At 41.6% G+C, this 22385-nt stretch overlaps 1 protein-coding gene across 2 annotated transcripts in view; it reads right to left on the reverse strand.

Moving 5' to 3' along the window:
• ctnnal1 (catenin (cadherin-associated protein), alpha-like 1) overlaps positions 1-22385 on the reverse strand; it is a 333318-nt gene that overhangs the window by 70686 nt on the left and 240247 nt on the right. The window contains exon 5 of one of the 2 annotated variants that reach the window (XM_078235766.1): positions 17688-17777. The exons of the other annotated variant lie outside the window; for it this stretch is intronic. Within the exon in view, the coding sequence (XP_078091892.1) occupies positions 17688-17777 (90 nt within the window). The remainder of the gene's footprint in view (positions 1-17687; positions 17778-22385) is intronic. 2 annotated transcript variants of the gene reach the window in all.

Genomic DNA, 22385 nt, shown 5'->3' on the forward strand with positions numbered 1-22385 from the left:
GGATGTTGCCTGGTATGGAGGGGAGATCCTATGAGGAGAGGCTGAGGGATTTGGGATTGTTTTCGCTGGAAAGGCGGCGGCTAAGAGGGGATCTTATTGAAACATATAAGATGATTAGAGGTTTAGATAGGGTGGATAGTGATAGCCTTTTTCCTCTGATGGAGAAATCCAGCACGAGGGGGCATGGCTTTAAATTGAGGGGGGGTAGTTATAGAACCGATGTCAGGGGTAGGTTCTTTACCCAGAGGGTGGTGAGGGATTGGAATGCCCTGCCAGCATCAGTAGTAAATGCGCCTAGTTTGGGGGCGTTTAAGAGATCCGTAGATAGGTTCATGGACGAAAAGAAATTGGTTTAGGTTGGAGGGTCACAGTTTTTTTTTAACTGGTCGGTGCAACATCGTGGGCCAAAGGGCCTGTTCTGCGCTGTAATGTTCTATGTTCTATGTTCTAGGTCTCCTGCATCACAGATGTCATTCATCAACCAATTTGATTCACTCCACAGGGATACAGCAAAGGCTTTGGGATCTGACAATGCTCTGGCAGCAGTAGTGAAGACTTGTGCTCCAGAATGAACTGCACCCCTAGCTGTTCCTGTACAGTTACAATACTAGCAACTATCTGGGAATGTGGAAAATTGACCGCATATGTCCCGCTCTACAAAAGACAGGAGAAATCCAACCTGGCCAATTATCCCCCCCTCATCAGTCTACCCCCGATTAGCAGTGAAGTGATGGAAGGGATCATTAGCAGCGCTATCAAGTGGCACTTTCTCAGCAATAACCTGCTCACTGACACTCAGGGCAGGATTTTACAGCCTCGCTCGAGCGAGACCGGAAAATCCCGCCCGTGGTCAATGGACATTTCCATTGTCTGCCCCTCGCCCGCTCCGATTCCGTGGCATGTGGGGCAGTAGAATTCCGGCATCAGGTTTGGTTCTGCCAGGATTACTCAGCTGTTGATTGCATTACAGCCTTAGTCCAAAGATTGGCAAAAGAGCTGAACTCCAGAGGTGAGGTGAGAGTGACTGTCCTTGACATCAAAACATTTAATCAAGTTTGGCATCAAGGAGCCCTCGCAGAATTGGAGTCATTGGGATTCAGGAGGCATATTCTCCACTGGTTGGAGTCATACTTGGCACAAAGGAAGATGGTTGTGGTTAATGGAGGTCAATCATCTCAGCTCCAGGACATCACTGCAAGAGTTCCTCAGGATAGTGTCCTAGGTTCAACTATCTTCAGCTGCTTCATCAACAATCTTCCTTTCACTACAAGGTCAGAAGTGGGATGTTCACTGATGACTGCACAATGTTCGCTGTCATTTGCAACTCCTCAGATACTGAAGCAGTCAGTGTTCATATGCAGCAAGACCTGGACAGCATTCAGGTGACATTAAGCTGATAACTGGTAAATAGTATTTGCACTATACAAATGCCAAGCAATGACCATCACCAGCAAGACAGAATCTAATCATCAGCACAGAATCAACAATCTGAGGGTTACCTTTGACCAGAAACAGAACTGGACCAGCCATATAACTACTGTGGCTACAAGAGGCTGGGAATTCTGCGGTGAGGAACTCAACTCTTGATTCCCTAAAGCCGGTCCGCCATCTACAAGGTATAAGTCAAAAGTGTGATGGAATATTCTCCACTTGCCTGGATGAGTGCAGCTCAAACAACACTCGAGAAGCTCAACACCATTCAGGATAAAACATTCTGCTTGATTGCCACCCCTGCCACCACCCACGCACAATGGCAGCAGTGTGTACCATCTACAAGATGCACTGCAGCAACTCACCAAGGACTGAGTGACAGCACCTTCCAAACCCATAACCACTACCATCAAAAAGGACAGAGGCAGCAGATGCATGAGAACACCTCAATCTGCAAGTTCCCTCGAAGCTATACACCCTCCCGACATTGTCGTTCCTTCATTGTCACTAGATCATATATCCCGGAACTCGCTCCCAAACAGCATCATGGATGCACCTATACCACATGGACTACACAAGTTCCACTAGACACCAACACAATGGCAATTAGTGGTGGGCAACCCATGTTCTATGGAAGAATAATTTAAAAATAAATGTAGAACAATGGAGGCAGCATTCGGAACAAAACAATCCCACAACCAACCAATCAGATCAAAGTTTGCAGTCCTGCCACAGTCAGTTAGGAATTGTGGTAGACAATTAAACAGAGGTGGCGGCTCTGCAAATATATTAATTCATAATGATGGGCAGCCCAGTACATCTGTACAAAAGACAAGGCTGAACATTTGCAGCCATCTTCAGCCAGAAGTGCCAACGGGATGATTCATCTTGGCCTCCTCCTGAGGTTCTCAGCATCACAGATGTCAGTCTTCAGCTAATTCAATTCACTCCACATGATATCAATAAACAGCTGAAGGTATTAGATGCAGCAAAGGTCGTGGGCCCTAACAATATTCCAGCTGCAATTTGGAATACTCTCCAGGACTAACCGTGTTTGGCACCAAGTTGTTCCAGTATAGCTAGAAGACTGGCATCTACCTCACCATGTGAAAAATTACATCGGAGCATCCGGTCCACGAAAAGCAGAAGAAATTCAACCTGACCAGTCAGTCAGCTTAACTTCAGTGGTGGGGAGAATTCTACAAACTACAATAGTTTGAGACATAATTAATAGTCATATCGACAAAATTGGTTTAATAACAGAAAGCCAGCATGGATTTCTTAAGGGAAAATCATGTTTAACTAACTTGTGGTTTTTCAGGAGGTAAGAGAGGGGATTGATGAGGGTAATGCTGCTGATGTAATGTACATGGGCTTGCAAAAGACATTTGATACAGTGCTGCACAATAGACTTCTGAGAAAAGTTATAGATCATGGAATAAAAGTGATCATTAAAGCAGTATGGATACAAAATTGGCTGAATGAGGAAACGGAGTGGTGGTTAATGGATATTTTTCGGGCTGGAGGAAGGTTTGTGATGGAGTTCTTTGGGATCACTTTGGGACCCTTCCTTTTTCTGATATATATTAATGATCGAAACCTTAGTGTACAAGGAAAAATCCCAATATTTGTGGATGATACAAAAACTTGGAAGTATTGTAAACCGCCTTCCCTGGTATGGAGGAATTGTCTTATGAAGAAAGGTTAAACAGGTTGGGACTCTACTCATTGGAATTTAGACGAATTAAGAGATGATCTCATTGAAACTTATAGGATTCTTCAGGGGCTTGACAGGGTAAATGGGGAGAGGATGTTTCCCCTCATGGGAGAGTCTAGAACTAGGAGCCACAGTCTCAGAATACAGGGACACCAATTTGAGACTGAGATGAGGAGGAATTTCTTCTCTGAGGGTTGAGAGTCTTTGGAACTTCTTGCCACAGTGGGGCCAGGGTCCTTGCTTATATTGAAGGTTGAGATAGATAGATTTTTAATCAGTAAAAGAATCAAGGATTATGGGGAAAGGCCAGTTAAGTGGAACGTTGGATCAACCATGATCCTGTTGAATGACTGAGTAGCTCTACTCTTGTTCCCGTTTCTTATGTTCTTATGGGCCCTTTCTCTCATTCCCCCTTTGTATTGTACAAGTGCAAAGAATGGCAGATGTTGCAAAACCCCTCTCCCGTGAATGTGTAACAAACAAACAAACCTGTTTTTATTTTATCTTACCTTCAGTTTGTTCAGTTTAAGAATGGGGAAAACACACCACCACTTACTAAAGGGCAAATTCAAAAGTCAGAAACACCATTCTGTTTACAGACAGGTAAAGAGGGGAGAAATCAGGACTGTTTAAATTAATCTCCCACCTCTCCGTAACAAGACATTTTCCTAGGTAGAACATGGAGACAGTAGAAAAGAAACGGCACAACTCTAATGGGGTTGCAGGAACAGAGGGACCTGGGTATACATGTGCATACATCATTACAGGTGGCTGGGCATGGTGAAAGCACAGATGATAAAGCACACAATATTCTAGGCTTTATCAATAGGGGCACAGAGTACAAGAGCAAGGAGATTATGTTCTCCAGTTTCATTCCACAGTCCAAAAGATGCGCTGGTTCGGCGCATTGGCCATGCTAAATTCTCCCTCCGTGTACCTGAACAAGTGCTGGAGTGCGGCGACTAGTGGATTTTCACAGCAACTTCATTGCAGTGTTAGTGTAAGCCTACTTGTGGCACTAATAAATAAACTTAAAAACTTGTTGAATGTGTACAAGATCTCAGTTAGAGTACTATGTACAGTTCCAGATATTAAAAAGATTAACTGAATTTATGAAGGCAGAGTAATGGTATTGGGTGAAACACTCATTTGAGAGAACCGGTGCAGACACAATGGGCCGAAAGGTTTCCTTCTGCACTGTAACAATTCTTTGTGATCCGATCACTGACCCATGAGTTTACTCTCAATCATCAACAAAGAAATGGAAGATGTCATCAACAATGCTATCAAGCAGCACTTACTCACCAAGAACACGTTCACTGATACTCTGTTTGGGTTCCACCCAAAATACTTGGCACCAGGCCTCAGTCTAAATATGGACAAAAGAACTGAATTCCAGAAGGTGAGGTCAGAGTAAATTGCCCTTGGCATCAAGGATGGAATTGACTGAATTTGGCATCAAGTAAAGAATCCTAGTAAAATTAAAGCCAGTTGGAAACAGGGGAAAAAATCTCCACCAGCTGAAGTTAAATATGGCACAATGAAAGACATTGTGATTGCTGAAGGCCAATCATCTAGTCCCAGAACATCACTATAGGACTTCCTCAGGTCATTGTCCTGGGACCAACTATTCTCATTCAACTGCTTCATAATGATCTTCTCGCCATCATAAGATCAAAAGTGGGGATGTTTATTGATGACTGTGACAAGTGGTGTTCCTCAGGGATCAGTGCTGAGACCTTTGCTGTTTGTAATATATATAAAAATTATTTGGAGGAAAATGTAACTGGATTGATTAGTAAGTTTGCGGACGACACAAAGATTGGTGGATTTGCGGATAGCGATGAGGACCATCAGAGGATACAGCAGGATATAGATCAGTTGGAGACTTGGGCAGAGAGATGGCAGATGGAGTTTAATCCGGACAAATGTGAGGTAATGCATTTTGGAAGGTCTAATACAGATAGGAAATATACAGTAAATGGCAGAACTCTTAAGAGTATTGATCGGCAAAGGGATCTGGGTGTACAGGTACACAGGTCACTGAAAGTGGCAATGCAGGTGGAGAAGGTAGTCAAGAAGGAATACGGGGCATGCTTGCCTTCATCAGCTGGGGTATTGAGTTTAAAAATTGGCAAGTCATGTTGACGCTTTATAGAACCTTAGTAAGGCCGCACTTGGAATATAGTGTTCAATTCTGGTTGCCACACTACCAGAAGGATGTGGAGGCTTTGGAGAGGGTACGGAAAAGATTTACCAGGATGTTGCCTGGTATGGAGGGCATTAGCTATGAGGAGAGCTTGGAGAAACTTGGTTTGTTCTCACTGGAGTGACGGAGGTTGGGGGGAGACCTGATAGAAGTCTACAAGATTATGAGAGGCATGGACAGAGTGGATATTCAGAAGCTTTTTCCCGGGGTGGAAGAGTCAATTACTAGGGGGCATAGGTTTAAGGTGTGAGGGGCAAATTTTAAAAGAGATGAACGAGGCAGATTTTTTACACAGAGAGTGGTGGGTGCCTGGAACTCGTTGCAGGGGGAGGTAGTGGAAGCGGATAGGGTAGTGACTTTTAAGGGGCGTCTTGACAAGTACAAGAATGAGATGGGAATAGAGGGATAAGGTCCCCGGAAGTGTAGGGGGTTTTAGTTAAGTCAGGCAGCATGGTCGGTGCAGGCTTGGAGGGCCAAAGGGCCTGTTCCTGTGCTGTAATTTTCTTTGTTCTTTGATTTTATAGTACTTAACTCCATTTGTAACTTCTTAGATAATGAAACAGTCCATGCTTGCAAATAACAAAACCTAAACATATTAAAGCTTGGGCAGATACATAGCAGAAATATTAGTGCCAAGTAAATGCTTGGGAATGTTCATGGCCATCTCCAAAAAACCACCTCCCCCTGACAAATCAAATGGTATTATCTTCACCAAAATCCCCACAATCACCATTCTGGGAGTCATCATTGACCACAAACTTCACGACTGTTCATAAAATGCTATGCTCACAATAATGGGTCAGAGGCTGAGTAATCTCAAATATCACTAAGTCCCAGTGCCAGTTCAAATCCTGATGATTACGGAATAAAGCTCAGAGTTTACACCTTGGCAAAGTCTAAATCTACTTGAATATTTTTGTTTCACAATGAAATATTACTGGCACAGTACATAAGGTTGAAACAAAGAAATGCACAAAGTTATTTCCAACTCCTGAGCAGGAAACAAAGGTGTTTATTGTCACGAGAAAATATTAACTGGTCACTTTTGATGTGGAAGTGAAAAAGGGGAATGATTGTCCATGAGTTCCAGAGCTTGGTTCTAAATCGCATGCTCAGCTCTGAAGATATGGAAGAAATATTGAGAAATAACATGTGAGATCTCCTTCTTGGCACCAAAGAGCATGTTCTTCATTTGCTGTCAAATTCAGCTCAAGGGGTACCTTTTCTAGTGCAGCAGTGGGTTCAATCATCTTTGATAAGAATTATGAAGCACTGGGAGTATTCTGGTGAACAGCTTGGCCACCAACTGTTAACTAGTCAATGTAGAATGTCTCAAAGGATTATAGATGAATCCTAAAAACTACAGTCAAAATTGATAAGCCATTGAACTAATGGGTGGATTCTCCTGGCTCTCCAGGTCCCACTTCAAGGATATGAGACAGAGGTTATGTCCCTCATTCCATGGTTAAGGAAGTTTTCAGCAGTATTTCATTGTGATCTCTATGTAAATAGAAAATCCTCCAGTGTTTGACTCTTCACGATGATTAAAAATGTCAGTGGCAATTTATTATCAATAAATGGCATTTTAGCATAACCGCCACAGATCCTGACATGACAGGCTAATAATGTGACTGAAAATTATTAAACCCACCCCGTTTGCTTCATCATTCAAAACTTGGTCTTACCATTTGTCAACAATGCCCGTTTGAAGGATGCATTTCTTCACTCTCTAATGAATTAAAAATTTAGCTCATTCTTCAAAATCTTCAACCAAATTACTTTATGAAAATAAAAGCAAAATGCTGTGGATGCCGGAGATCCGAAATAAAAACAGAACATCCTGGAAAAACCCAGATCTGGCAGCACCCGTGGAGAGAGAAATAGAGTTAAAGTTTCAAGTCCAATATGACTTGAAATGACCAGTTCTGAAGAGTTATATTAGACTTGAAACATTAACTCTGTTTCTCTCTCCACAGCTGCTGACAGACCAGTTGGGTTTTTCCACCATTTTTCTGTTTTAACTTCACTGTTTGTTAGAGTGGATTAAAGTCAATTCATAATTAAGCTGCTGCACAGGGACAGATGTTATGCCTCATCTAACTCATAGCTTCTTCGATTTGCTTCGTTAATCACTTCCAGTTTTTCATAAATATCCACTTATTACTGAGGTTTTAGGCAGATCCAATCCCTACTCCCTTATCTAAGAACCCAGCCTTTCTACATAGCTCACTCATTTTAAACACTAATTCATTTTTTGTTTCCTTTCCAGTATCAATTTATTTTGCAGAAATTCTATCAAAAAGGTGGTCAAGAATGTTTTATGAACTGTCAATAATTCCTTAGAATTTACACTGAGGATCCACGTGTACATCCAGCCATTTATTTGGCTTTGCAACTACTGCCATGCACTGAAACAACATTTCATTGTTTTGTAATCTATTACACTCATCTTATTTAAGATGGTAGACTGGGTTATATAACTATATTCACTGTATTTGTTCTGGTACATATCACTTTATATTTCTCAACATTAAATCTCAAGAGAGTTTCCAGGTCTCTGAATGTTAACACTTCTCACCAAGCATTTAGCTTTCACATAAAGCTCTACATCTGTGGACTTAGACTTTCTGTTTGTAATAACTTAATTAGAAAGGTACATTGGCACAGTAGGTAACACTGCTGCCTCTCAGCACCAGGGACCTGGGTTCAATTCCAGCCTCGGGTGACTATGTGGAGTTTGCACGCTCTCCCTGTGTCTGCATGGGTTTCCTCCCACAGTCCAACAATATGCAGGTTAGGTGGGCTGGCCATGATAAATTGCCCATGAGAATTGCTCCTTAGTGTCCAAAGATGTATAGGTTATGTGGATTACCCATGGCAAATGGGGTTACATGGTCAGGGGAGGGGGCCTGGATAACATATTCTGTCAGGTAGTCAGTGCAGACTCGATGGGCCAAATGGCCTCCTTCTACACTGTGGGGATTCTATGAAGGCAAGAGCTTCTCAAAACAGAAAATGGATCCAACAAAGCTGCCCCTTGTTATATCTACCATCTACCCTGTCACATAATGTCCTTCAATCCTTTCTCTAGAATCAAACCAATACTTGGGAACCTATGTAAAGAGTCCGAGAAGGAGGGAGCAAGGACAAAACGTGGGGAGAATGTTCCAACTACATCAAAAATCAGGAAAAAAGCTAAAAGGAAGGAGAACTCAGGAGATGTTATTAAGTGAAGTGTTAGAATTCAAAAAGGTACAAAAACTAGCAGAAGGGCACTTTATCTGAATGCTCGTAGCATTCGAAACAAGGTAAATGAGTTGACAGCACAAATCATTGCAAACGAGTATGACCTGGTGGCCATTACAGAGATATGGTTGTAGGATGGTCACGACTGGGAGTTAAATATCCAGGGGTATCAGACTGTTCGGAGAGACCGACAGGAAGGTGGTGTAGCTCTGATATTTAAGGATGGCATCAGGGTGGTAGTGAGAGATGATATAGGTTCTATGGAAAAAAAGGTTGAATCCATTTGGGTGGAAATTAGAAATAGTAAGGAAAAAAAGTCACTGATAGGCATAGTCTATAGGCCACCAAATAATGACATCATGGTGGGGCGAGAAATAAACACAGAAATAACTGATGCATGTAAAAATGGTACAGCAATTATCATGGGGGATTTTAATCTATATATCAATTGGTCAAACAAGGTCAGTCAAGGCAGCCTTGAGGAGGAGTTCATAGAATGTATCCGCGATAGCTTCCTTGAACAGTATGTAATGGAACCTATGAGGGAGCAAGCAATCCTAGATCTGGTCCTGTATAATGATGTGGAGATGCCGGCGTTGGACTGGGGTAAACACAGTAAGAAGTCTAACAACGCCAGGTTAAAGTCCAACAGGTTTATTTGGTAGCAAAAGCCACTAGCTTTCGGAACAGGCTGTTCCTTCGTCAGGTGGGTGGGAGTTCTGATCACAAACAGGGCACAAAGACACAAACTCAATTTACATGAATAATGATTGGAATGTGAGTCTTTACAGCTAAATTAAGACTTGATTAGCTGTAAAGACTCACATTCTAATCATTATTCATGTAAATTGAGTTTGTGTCTTTGTGCCCTGTTTGTGATCAGAACTCCCACCCACCTGACGAAGGAACAGCCTGTTCCGAAAGCTAGTGGCTTTTGTTACCAAATAAACCTGTTGGACTTTAACCTGTATAATGAGACAGGAATAATTAATAATCTTGCAGTTAGGGATCCTCTCGGAAGAAGCGATCACAGTATGGTTGAATTTAAAATACAGATAGAGCGTGAGAAGGTAAAATCCAATACCAGTGTCTTGTGCTTTAACAAAGGAGACTACAAAGGGGTGAGGGAGGCATTAGCTAAGGTAGACTGGGAGCAAAAACTTTATGGTGGGACAATTGAGGAACAGTGGAGGACTTTCAAAGCGATCTTTCATAGTGCTCAGCAAACATATATATCAGTGATAAAGAAGGACTGTAGCCATGGATATCTAAGGAAATAAAGGAGGGTATCAAATTGAAAGAAAATGCATACAAAGTGGCAACCTAGAGGATTGGGAAATCTTTAAAGGTCAACAGAAAGCCACGAAAAAAGCTACAAAAAAGTAAGATGGATTATGAGATTAAACTAGCTCAGAATATAAAAACAGATAGCAAAGGTTTATACAAATATATAAAACGAAAAAGAATGCTAAAGTAAACATTGGTCCTTTAGAGGATGAGAAGGGGGATGTTAACTGGAAATGAGAAAATGGCTGAGGCATTGAACTGGTATTTTGTGTCGGTCTTCACAGTGGAAGACACAAATAACATGCCAGAAATTGATGACAGGAAACTACGGCAGGTGAGGACCTAGAAACTATTATCATGAAAGAGGTAGTGTTGGGCAAGTTAATGGGGCTAAAGGTAACAAGTCTCCTGGTCCTGATGGAATGCATCCCAGGGTACTAAAAGAGATGGCGGGAGAAATAGCAAATGCAAATTAGTGGTAATTTACCAAAATTCGCTGGACTCTGGGGTGGTTCCCGCTGATTGGAAAACAGCAAATGTGATGCCACTGTTTAAAAAAGGAAGTAGACAAAAGGCGGGTAACTATAGGCTGGTTAGCTTAACTTCTGTAGTAGGGAAAATGCTTGAATCTATCCTCAAGGACGAAATAGCGAGACATCTGGATATAAATTGTCCCATTGGTAAGACGCAGCATGAGTTCATGAAGGGAAGGTCATGTTTGACTAATTTGGTGGAATTCTTTGAGAACATTACATGTGCAGTGGGCAATGGGGATCCTGTGGATGTGGTGTATCTGCATTTCCAGAAGGCATTTGACAAGGTGCCGCACCAAAGACTGCTACACAAGATAAAGGTGCATGATGTTACGGGTAATGTATTAGCATGGATAAAGGATTGGTTAACTAACAGAAATCAAAGGGTGGGGTAAATGGGTGTTTTTCTGGTTGGCGATCAGTGTCTAGTGGTGTGCCTCAGGGATCAGTGTTGGGACTGCAATTGTTTACGATTCACATAGATGATTTGGAGTTGGGGACCAAGTGTAGTGTGTCAAAATTCGCAGATGACACTAAGATGAGTGGCAGAGCAAAGTGTGCAGAGGATGCTGAAACTCTGCAAAGGGATATAGATAGTCTAAGTGAGTGGGCGAGGGTCTGGCAGATGGAGTACAATGTTGGCAAATGTGAGGTCATCCATTTTGGTAGGAATAACAGCAAAATGGACTATTATTTAAATGGTAAAAAATTGCAGCATGCTGCTGTGCAGAGGGACCTGGGTGTCGTTGTGCAGGAATCTCAAGGAGTTGGTTTGCAGGTGCAGCAGGTAATTAAGATGACAAATGGAATTTTGTCCTTCATTGCTAGAGGGATGGAGTTTAAAAACAGCGAGGTTATGTTGCAGCTGTATAAGGTGCTGGTGAGGCCACACCTGGAGTACTGTGTACAGTTTTGGTCTCCTTACTTGAGAAAGGATAAACTGGCACTGGAGGGGGTGCAGAGGAGATTCACTAGGTTGATTCCGGAGTTGAGAGGGTTGGCTTATGAGGAGAGACTGAGTAGACTGGGGCTATACTCATTGGAATTCAGAACAATGAGGGGAGATCTTATAGAAACATATAAGATTATGAAGGGAATAGATAAGATAGAAGCAGGGAAGTTGTTTCCACTGGCAGGTGAAACTAGAACTAGGGGGCATGGCCTCAAAATAAGGGGAAGCAGATTTAGGACTGAGCTGAGAAGGAACTTCTTCACACAAAGGGTTGTGAATCTGTGGAATTCCCTGCCCAGTGAAGCAGTTGTGGCTACCTCATTGAATGTTTTTAAGGCAAGGATAGATAAATTTTTGAACAGTAAAGAAATTAAGGGTTATGGTGAGCGGGTGGGTAAGTGGAGCTGGGTTCACGAAAAGATCAGCCATGATCTTATTGAATGGCGGATCAGGCTTGAGGGGCCAGATGGCCTACTCCTGCTCCTAGTTCTTATGTTCTTGTCCAAACCTTATTGCTTCAATGGTCTTTTTCTATAACCCTTACATTTTAGCTGGAAGAGTTTTAGCAGACTTCCAAGACAAATATCAGTTTTCCTATTACTGTTTTTTGTTCGACCATCAGTGATTAACTTTACTAATATTTGGGGAAGGAAATGCAACAACAACAACAAATTATATTTACATAGCATTCTATAATAAAATACCTTGGGCAAGGCCATGGAAGGACTTGAAAGGAAGGATGAAAATTTTAAAATTAAGATTGGCCTGACAGGGTGCCAAGGTCGGTGAGCAGAGAAGTGATAAGGGGAATGGGACTTATTGCAAGTTAAGACACAGACCTCAAGTGTACAGGGGCTAGAAAATAGGAGACCAGCCAGAAATATATGGGAGTAGTTGAATCTCGCGGTAATGAAGGGGCTAGTTGAGATTTCTGCGGCAGATAAGCTGAAGTGGGGCAAAGTCAACCAATATTTTCGATCTTTCTTCATAAGCAAACCCTTAATCCCAGGATTCAGCCTAGTGAACTGCCTCTGAACTGTTTCCAGTGTGAAGGATATCCCTCCTTAAGGTATCAAACTGTGTACAGTACACCAGGTGTGACCTCACCAGCGCTTTTACAACAAGACCTCCCTACTTTTATACTCCATCCCCTTGCAAAGGCGGCCAACATCGTTTTGCCTTCCTAATTACTTGTGTACCTGCATAGAGATTTAGAGATTCATGCACAAGGACACTCAGATCCCTCTGTCCTGCCACATTCTACAGTCTCTCTCCCCATTTAAATAGAATACTGCTTTCTTCCTGTCAAAGTGGACAAATTCATATTTTACTACGGTATAATGCATTTGCCAAGATTTTGCTCAATCACTTAACCTATCTATATGCTTTTGCAGTCTCATTGTTTCCTTCTCATAACTTGATTTCCCATCTATCTTTATATTGCCAGCAAATTTGGCTACAATATAGTCAGTCCATTCATCCAAGTCATTAATATAATCATAAATAAATAGCACTCTCCTCTGTGGCACTCCACGGGTTATAGTTAGCCATTCTGAAAATGACTCATTACCGCTACATTAACTCGTCTTGTGTAATAACCCTTTGTGTGGCACCTTATTGAATGCCGTTTGGAAATCCAAGTACATAACACTCTTATCTATGCAGCTTGTTATATCCTCAACAAACTCTAATAAATTTGTCAAACATGTTTTCCCTTTCACAAGACCATGTTCACTCTATCCGATGATATTATGATTTTTGCTGAAAAAGAGACATGTTAACAAAGCTTTTGGTCTTGCACTCATCAGGACTGATGTAAGAATGCCAAATTTCAAACAGACCAACAATTTGTACTTCATAAGATAAGGATGCTGGTTGATTGACAGGTCAACTCTAATTGGTCAAGGCACTGCCTTGGAGAATGCACCAGAGAATTATTGCACTCCTTCCCAATTTGTTTTTAAAATGTTCACTACCACAACTTCTGAGCCTTGCTCGAACTGGGTGGTCACAAATACGGACAGTAACACTCACATTATATATCATGATTCAAATGTCAAATACACACAGCAGCTTTGAAGGTACTGGATATTGTAATTGTAATGGACCCTGACAACATTCCAGCTATAGTTCTTAATAACTATACCTGACAGTTTACCTCGGTATGTCCTGCCTAGAAAAGCAAGTCCAAACCCCAAAATTACCACCCCTTCAATTTCTCGATCATCAGCCAAATTAAAGAAATTGTTGTCAACAGTCCTTTCAAGGGGTATTTGCATAGCAACAATCTGTTCACCGAAGCTTTAGTGAGGACCATACAGCTCCAGTCCCTATTGCGTCCTTGGTCCAAACATGGAAAACAGGGCTGAACTCATTAAGCTAGGAGACAGTGAGTGTTCCTGACATCAAGGCAGCATTTAGCCAACCATGGCATCAAGGAACTCTAGCAAGATTGAAGTCAATGGGAATTCCCTGCTAGTTGGGAGTCATACTTAGCACAAACAAAGATAGTTCAAGTTGTTGGATGCCATATCTCAGCTCTAAGACACGACTGCATGGGTTCATCAGCAGCAGTGTCCTAGGCCCACTGTGATCAGCTGCTTTATGACCAGAGTTTAGGGGAAGCAGCTTCTTCACTGGACTGGTAATCCAGAAACCCAGAGTATTGCTCTGGGGACCCGGGTTTGAATTCCACCACAGCAGATGGTGGAATTAAAAGTCTAATGATGATCATGAAACCATTGTCAGTTATCATAAAAACTCATCTGGTTCACTAATGTCCTTTAGGGAAATAAATCTGCCATCGTTACCTGGTCTGACCTACATTCAACTCCAAATCCACAGCAATGTGGATGACTCTTAACTGCCCTTTGAAATGGCCAAGCAAACCACTCAGTTTAAGGGGAATTAGAGATGGACAACAAGCGTTGATTCAGCCAACGTCACCCAGGTCCCATGAATGAATTTTAAAAAGTGAGAATGTAAACCGATGATTGCACAGTTTTCAGTGTCATTCCTAACACCTCAGACACTGAAGCAATCAAAGCCTATGTGCAATTGGACCTGGATGATACTCAGGCTTGTGCTGATAAATGACCACACAAGTGCCTGGAAATGGCAATCTGCAATGAGAGAGAATCTAACCATCTCTCCTTGATATTCACAGGAATTGGTGTCTATTGCACTTAAAAATGGGGCTACCTCAACTTCGGGAGTTAACAGCTAGAAAGGCAAGAGCTATAAAACAACAGGTTGACTTATTTAGGGGAGCAAAAGATGTGATGTCCACATTGCTGGCAAAAGGGAGCAGTCCAGAGAATGTTTTCTTCTGGGAGTAAGGCTAAAATAGTTTAAAAGTATTCAGTGAACACTGAAATGCGATGTTGTTATTGAGATGGATGGGGCTTATGAAGGGAAAGAAAATACACTGAAAGGATGCTGCCGTTAGCAAGGTTTGAGCAGTTAGGGCTCAAAGAAACACTGCGAGCCATTTGGTGCAGTTAGGGTGTGGGAGAAGTCCTGGGGAGCAGAGAAATTGCTGGAAGGTTGCTAGTTTCATGCGAGTGAGGATTTGGTCTCAGACAAGTCCTGGTTGCCATTTATAGCTGGGTGCATCCACAAGACTAGAGTCTGGAGAAACCCAGGGGGCAGTGCCAACTCTGTGAATCTAGTGGTCTGAAAAGAGCTGGAAGTGCGCTGGTAAGTACAGATAGGAGTTCAGCTTTATGAATCCCATGGAGTGCAGTCTTAGGAAAAGAGATTGAACTATGGGAAGATGAGCAGCTATTGAGGCAGTCTGAGATGGAGCAGCTTTCGAGGGAACTTAAGACTGGATCTTCCACAATGTGAAGTGTTGAAATCTCTCCTGACAGAGACAGAGTTAACACGATTTTGTGACTGTGTTTACTGAGATCTTGATGCATTGCTAGGAATCGAAGGGATCTGCCTTGGCCTGCCATTTAATATGCAGTGTGGTGTGTTCTGCCATAGTTTGCCTGTTAATTCATATTTACCTCATGTTAATTCTGAATGTTAGGGTGCAAGATAGGTATTGTAGATTATTGTACAAAGTCATAAAAGTAGAACAAAGTTTATTTTGTTTGTTTAAAACCATGTGATCTTGAGGCTTTATGCTCCTAGTGGGTAACTGGGAATTCAAACGTTGCCTGCTTTTTGTTTCAAGTTACTGGCCTCTAACCAGATCATAAAAAGAGCCAAAGCGAGAGAGTTGAGAGTTTGGCAATTCCATTGTAAGACTTGTGGGAGTAAATCTTTTTCTAGGGATGGATTCATTATCGAGGATAAAAGGCTTTCAACCTCGTGCTGTGCCCATGAAAAGTTGAAAGCATGTTGGCTACATGACCAATTCTTAGATGCTATCCAGGATATGCACTCCAGTTCCAAGATATATGTACAGGTAATTGAAAGATCTGTTAACTTGTCACTCTTGAAAGAAAAGTGAGGCAAGATTGACCATTGTCATCCATATTATTCAATGTCTTCAGTAACTGCCTTCCTTCTCTGGCAGTCCTTATGACCCGTTGATGATTTGCCTCCTCTCTGGTTTAATGGCTTCTGGCATGGCTGATAAATCCAATGCATGAACTGCAGACTCTGCCACATGCCGGGCAGATGGTGCGTAAGGGTGAGACAGTTGAGGTGTTTGGAGGCTTGCGCACTCTCCAATGTCTCAACTTTGCCTCTGCATGCTCCCGATGATGTCACTCAACGCATTCAGTGCCTTCCTGAATAAACCTTCTCTATTTTGGCTGGTCACAAGCCAAGGACTCTCATGAGTCGTCAAGTATGTTTGATCTCTTCAGGAATGTTTTGAGGACATCTCAAGTGTTTCCGCTGTCCTTCAGGGAGTCTCTATGTGTTGGATTGCACCACTGAGGATGGGTATGGAGTGTCTGCTGCATGCATTTCTAAAAGTATTATAGTGCCGCATTTCAGCTGACTTGCCAGCTGATCAAATGTAGTTCCAAGTGCTATACTACCTCATGGAATAAAAACAATTTTAAAAAGAAAATCTCGCCATAATTAGCCAAGTTGAACAAATTTATCGATCGTTGAGACAAAGTATTATTGTTCTCAGAACGGTAATGTGTTACCTTTCATTTGTAAGTGATGATACTTCAGTAACAATAACTGAAAAGTGACTGCTTGAATTGGGATTATAATTTTCTTTCAGATAATGGCCAACCTTTTCTACATTGCCAACATTCCTGTTTTTTCCTTATACCCTATTCAAGCAGATTTTCAGCCAGGTAATGTTGAAAGATGGATGAAAAACGAAATTTGTTGGATATTTTGGGGGCGGGGGGGGGGGGGTGTACAGTATGATTGCCAACTGGACTAAGGAAAATATTAATTGACTGGCTACAAGTTCAGAACACAAATGTTACGTGGAAACTGGATGGGTGCAATAATTGCAGTGATAACGCTGAATTGTATGGAACCATTTGAATTGAATGGAATATTAGTCACAGCAATCTGGTTGAAATCAGTGGAGGCTGAAAAAAAGAGAGAGATATTCACAGCAGGAAAATGAAGTCGTCCAAATATGGCTAAGCCAATGGAACATGACTTGGTAAAACACTGAACACCCAACTAACTAATCCGCATCCAGAAGAGGATCGTGCATGAGCTTTTGCAACAACTGTACTCTATGTAAACCCTTAAAAAGTCCTACACAGGAACACGCAAAGAGGAACAGATTATACATGTTGATGGAGAGCAGTGTAGGAAGGCAGAAGATCTGTGTTGAAGGGAAGAGTCCTGGTGAACTCAAACAGGAAGATTCCAGTCAAAGACCACTCCCAAACAATCTGTCATCTCAGATTGGCCACCTGAGGGTAACTATGACATAATTGAAATAGCTTTGTTCAAAATTCTGAAAAGAAAGGTGTTGGATTTCATGAGAGGTTGTGTCAATCTTAATTATTGGTCTCCGAACCTTAGTAAGAGATAGAATCGCTTATAGACCGCAAATTGGGCAATATTGTTGATACAGTTTTGCAACAAGGAAAGGTGCCAAGTGAAATGGCACCATCAATTGAGTCACAATTATAGTTACAGGAGTTGAAGCCTCCTGCCAAAATGATTTTGATACTGCATCTCATTAGTCTCTTACATTTTATAACCACAGATTCACAATGACTTCAGCGATATTAGAAAGCACCAAACAGTACACTTGTGAATATTGTTCTGCTAGAGACTCTGTAACTACTTTAAAAAAAAATCAAAAATTCAAAAGTAGAAATGAACACAAAGCTGTAGGTGGACAGATTTCATGCAGTGGATAGTTACCTTTGATGCTGTGAGAAGCATCATAGTGCATTTCTCGAGTATTGCCCGTGCAGCCGCCATCCTCGCCTTCTTCTTTTCATCTTTCAGATCCTATCAAAGTAGAACAAAGCAACTTTTACACACCATTGCCTCAACTTAATTGGCTAGATGCAGCCCCGAGATATCATCATACATTCTGAAAGATACTGATATTCTGATCCTTATTTAATAGCCCTTTCTAAACTTAGAAAAAAGGCTTGAGCAACTTAAAATGCAGTAATTTTATTTGCAATGTTGCCAAAAAATAGGAAAAATCCCCTCTTTTTTTAAAAATTATCCATTCCCATTATGCAACAATCAAGGACTGCAACATTCCCCATCCCCAGATATAACAGAGTGGCTTCCTAGGCCACTCCAGAGGACAATTAAGAGTCAATCATGTTGTGGAACAAGAGTCACATACAGGTCAAACTGGACAAGGGCATTGGGTGTCCTTCCCTTAAAGGGTATCGGTGATCAAGCTGGGGTTCCACAGCAATCCAACAAATCATTGTCACTCTTTTTTTTAAAAGAAGCACCTTTTGTTCCCAGTGTGTTATAACCTAAATTCAAATTCTCAAAGTACTGTGGGAGCAGCTGAATTCATGCTACTGTATTAACAGCACAGATATCTAGCATATTAGCCCAGTGACAGAACCATTACATGACCACACCCTTTACTGCACTGTTAGAACATAGAACAGTACAGCACAGAACAGGCCCTTCGGCCCACGATGTTGTGCCGAGCTTTATCTGAAACCAAGATCAAGCTATCCCACTCCCTATCATCCTGGTGTGCTCCATGTGCCTATCCAATAACCGCTTAAATGTTCCTAAAGTGTCTGACTCCACTATCACTGCAGGCAGTCCATTCCACACCCCAACCACTCTCTGCGTAAAGAACCTACCTCTGATACCCTTCCTATATCTCCCACCATGAACCCTATAGTTATGCCCCCTTGTAATAGCTCCATCCACCCGAGGAATTAGTCTTTGAACGTTCACTCTATCTATCCCCTTCATCATTTTATAAACCTCTATTAAGTCTCCCCTCAGCCTCCTCCGCTCCAGAGAGAACAGCCCTAGCTCCCTCAACCTTTCCTCATAAGACCTACCCTCCAAACCAGGCAGCATCCTGGTAAATCTCCTCTGCACTCTTTCCAGCGCTTTCACATCCTTCTTATAGTGAGGTGACCAGAACTGCACACAATATTCCAAATGTGGTCTCACCAAGGTCCTGTACAGTTGCAGCATAACCCCACGGCTCTTAAACTCCAACCCCCTGTTAATAAAAGCTAACACACTATAGGTCTTCTTCACAGCTCTACCCACTTGAGTGGTAACCTTTAGAGATCTGTGGATATGGACCCCAAGATCTCTCTGTTCCTCCACAGTCTTCAGAACCCTACCTTTGACCCTGTAATCCACATTTAAATTAGTCCTACCAAAATGAATCACCTCACATTTATCAGGGTTAAACTCCATTTGCCATTTTTCAGCCCAGCTTTGCATCCTATGTCTCTTTGCAGCCTACAACAGCCCTCCACCTCATCCACTACTCCACCAATCTTGGTGTCATCAGCAAATTTACTGATCCACCCTTCAGCCCCCTCCTCTAAGTCATTAATAAAAATCACAAAGAGCAGAGGACCAAGCAATGTCCTCTGCTCTTCAAAACACATTTCTCTTTTGTACTTCACTGAGTGAACTGTAGCCTTTCATTGGCATTAATGGGCAATAGCACTATAATTGTTTGATAGGTACTCATATTGATTTTAGATCATTATTTTCAGCTTAATGCTATTCTCAATGTGAAAATGGTTTGCCAATAGATCCATTAATAAAGCAAGTTCTTTGTAATTGTGGAAGAATACAAGCAAGTTTATTTCAGTTCGCATAAAGAAATTCCAAGTTTCAAAGCAGATGGAAGTATTCAAGGAGATTTGAAATAAGGAGAAGTAAACCAAGACTGCAATTAGTATTCGGTGTGTATTGTGTGGCTGCTTTACCTTCACCAGTTTTCCTCCAATTTATTTTTCTCTCATTTTGACATCCTTGCTGGGGTTAAGATTGCACAGCCAACCTAGATGTAAGCATTGGAATTGATCTATCTAAACATAGAAACCTCACAGCTTAATCTCATCAACATGTATGTGTGCACGCACACACACGCATACAGATTCCCAGCAAGGTTACAAGTTAATTTTCCCCTTCTAACCCAGGGGCACTGAAACCATTTGTGGCTTTTCTGCTTCTGCCCTGGCTGAGATAAGCTAAATCAGCAGGGAGCAAGGATCAAACCTGGGAAATTATTGCATATAACTCAGGTACACACTGGGATTAACTCACTTTATTATTTCAAGTACCTTTTTTTCTGGTTATAGATTGAACAAAACCACAGACTCCGGTGATGAATGGATGCTTAATGACTTATAAGAATCACTCTGGTCTAAATTCAAATGCAGCCAATTAAAATTAATTATCTCACCAAATAACACATCAAGAATGATTCCACTTTAAGTATGGTGTTTGAACATTTATTCCTATTAATCCAGTGGTGCACAAAAGGGAGAGCAGTTCAAATTCATGCCAGGATGTAGCAAAACCTTGAAGTGTGCTGGAAGCAACTGCTTTTTCAATGTCAGAGTCTGTGTGGTCTCACTGAAGCTCAGCAGCCAAATTGCAGTGAAATTAACGGTGGTTATAAAAATTGTATGGAAACTCCATGTAGAACTTGTCCCATGAAGTACAAAACAGACTGACCATGGAAATCAAAAGATCACAGCTACATTATGAGCTGCCATGGGGCACATTTAATATTAAATTTACAATTTTAGCTAACACAGCAGTGGCGGGTAAAGGTGGAGATAACATCTGAGAGCAATACCAAGGTGCACAGAACACAGAGGTAGACAGCACTAGAAAAAGGAATACTGTGTTAATAGGTGGGGTGAGAGTAAGGGAGAAAGTAAAATCTAAGTTAGGGTTACTGAGCATGTATGTGAATGCATGGAGAGTGGTAAATTAAGAGTGTTTTATCGTTGCAGGTTGCCACGTGAAAAAAGCTATGATGTGGAAAGTGCAGAGACCTGGTTCAAAGTAGTATGTGACTGGATGTTAAATATTCCTGGATACAAGGTGTTCAGGAAAGATAGGAAAGGAAGAAAATGGGAGGGCTGTTTGTATTAATTGAGACCATCGCAGTACTGGGGAAAGAGAATATCCCAGAGGGTACAAGTATGGAATCTATTTAGCTAGATCTATAGAACAAAAAAATGTACATTGCTTAGTGGAGTCTGGAGGCCACCATCTAGTGGGAAGGATGTAGAGGACAAACTTGCAAGGAAATTACAGAGGCCCAATAATTATAGAGTAGTAATGAGGGACTGTAATTATTCAAATACAGACATGGACAATGGTACTGCTAAGAGGAGTGATGGGGGAAAGAATTCCGAGTGTTTGTGCAGGACAATTTTCTATAGCAGTATGTTTCCAGTTCAATGAGAAAGAAGGCACCAATCTTTGGAAATGAGGAGGACCAAATGCAAAGGAAAATTTAAGGGGCAGTGATCGTTGCACCATAAAATTTAGATTGAGCATGGAATAGGATAAAGAACAGAGCAACAACAATGGGGGGAAAGCCAATTTTATGGGGTAAGAACAGATCTGAGCCAAATAAATTAGAGTCAAAGGTTGGCAGTAAAACAAAAACAGAAGAATGGGCTACCTTCAAAGAAGAGATAGTGCTGGCCCGGTCAAGGGAGAGATCAAAGTTTCTGTCAAAAGGGAAAGATAAGGCAAACAAATTCAGAGCTCCATGGATGACAAAAGCGATAGAACTTCATATAAAGGAAGAAAAAGTGTGCTCATGGCAGGTGTCAAGTAGAAAATACATTAAGAAGCAGGCTGAATATAGAAGGTTCAGAGTGGGGGGTTAACAAAAGAGAAGCAAAGACGGAATATGAAAAGTGGCTGCCAGCCAACATAAATGGGAATACCAAAGTTCCGTGGCATAGAAACAGTAAAAGGAAGAGCTAGAAGGCTTAGCTAAGGCATTGAAGGAATACATTTGTCTTTACCAAGGAAGAAGATGCAATCCAGGCCATGGTGAAAGAGGAGGTAATTCATTAGAGGGCTTGAAAATTGATAAAGACGTATTGGATAGGCTGTTGTTCTTAAAGTGGATAAGGACTGGATAAGATGCATCGAAAGATACGGAGGAAAGTTAGAGTGGAAATTGCAGTGGCATGGGCCATTATTTGTCAGTCATCCTTAAACTCAAAGGTGGAGATTTACAAACATTACACACTTGTTCAAGAAAGGGTGTAAAGATAAGCCTAGAAACTACAAAAGTCAGTCAGTCAGGTTAACTGTGGTGGAGGGAGAGCTTCTAAAACTTCCAAAATTCAGGACAAAATAATCACTTGGGCAAATGCGAGTTCATTAAGAAAAATCAGCATGGATTTCTTAAGGGAAAATCATGTTTAACTAGCTTGGAGTTTTCTGAAAAGATAACAGAGGTTTGGTGAAGGCAATGCTGTTGATGTATCATAAATGGACTTCCAAAAGGCAACTGATACAGTATAGCACAACAGGCTTGTCAGTAAAGTTATAGCTCTTGGGATTAAAGGGACAGTCGAAACATGGTCCTCGGGTTGAAGTTCTGAACTGGAAAAAGGC

The sequence above is a fragment of the Mustelus asterias genome, chromosome 2 (genome assembly GCF_964213995.1).
Source record: "Mustelus asterias chromosome 2, sMusAst1.hap1.1, whole genome shotgun sequence".
Taxonomy (NCBI): Eukaryota; Metazoa; Chordata; class Chondrichthyes; order Carcharhiniformes; family Triakidae; genus Mustelus; species Mustelus asterias.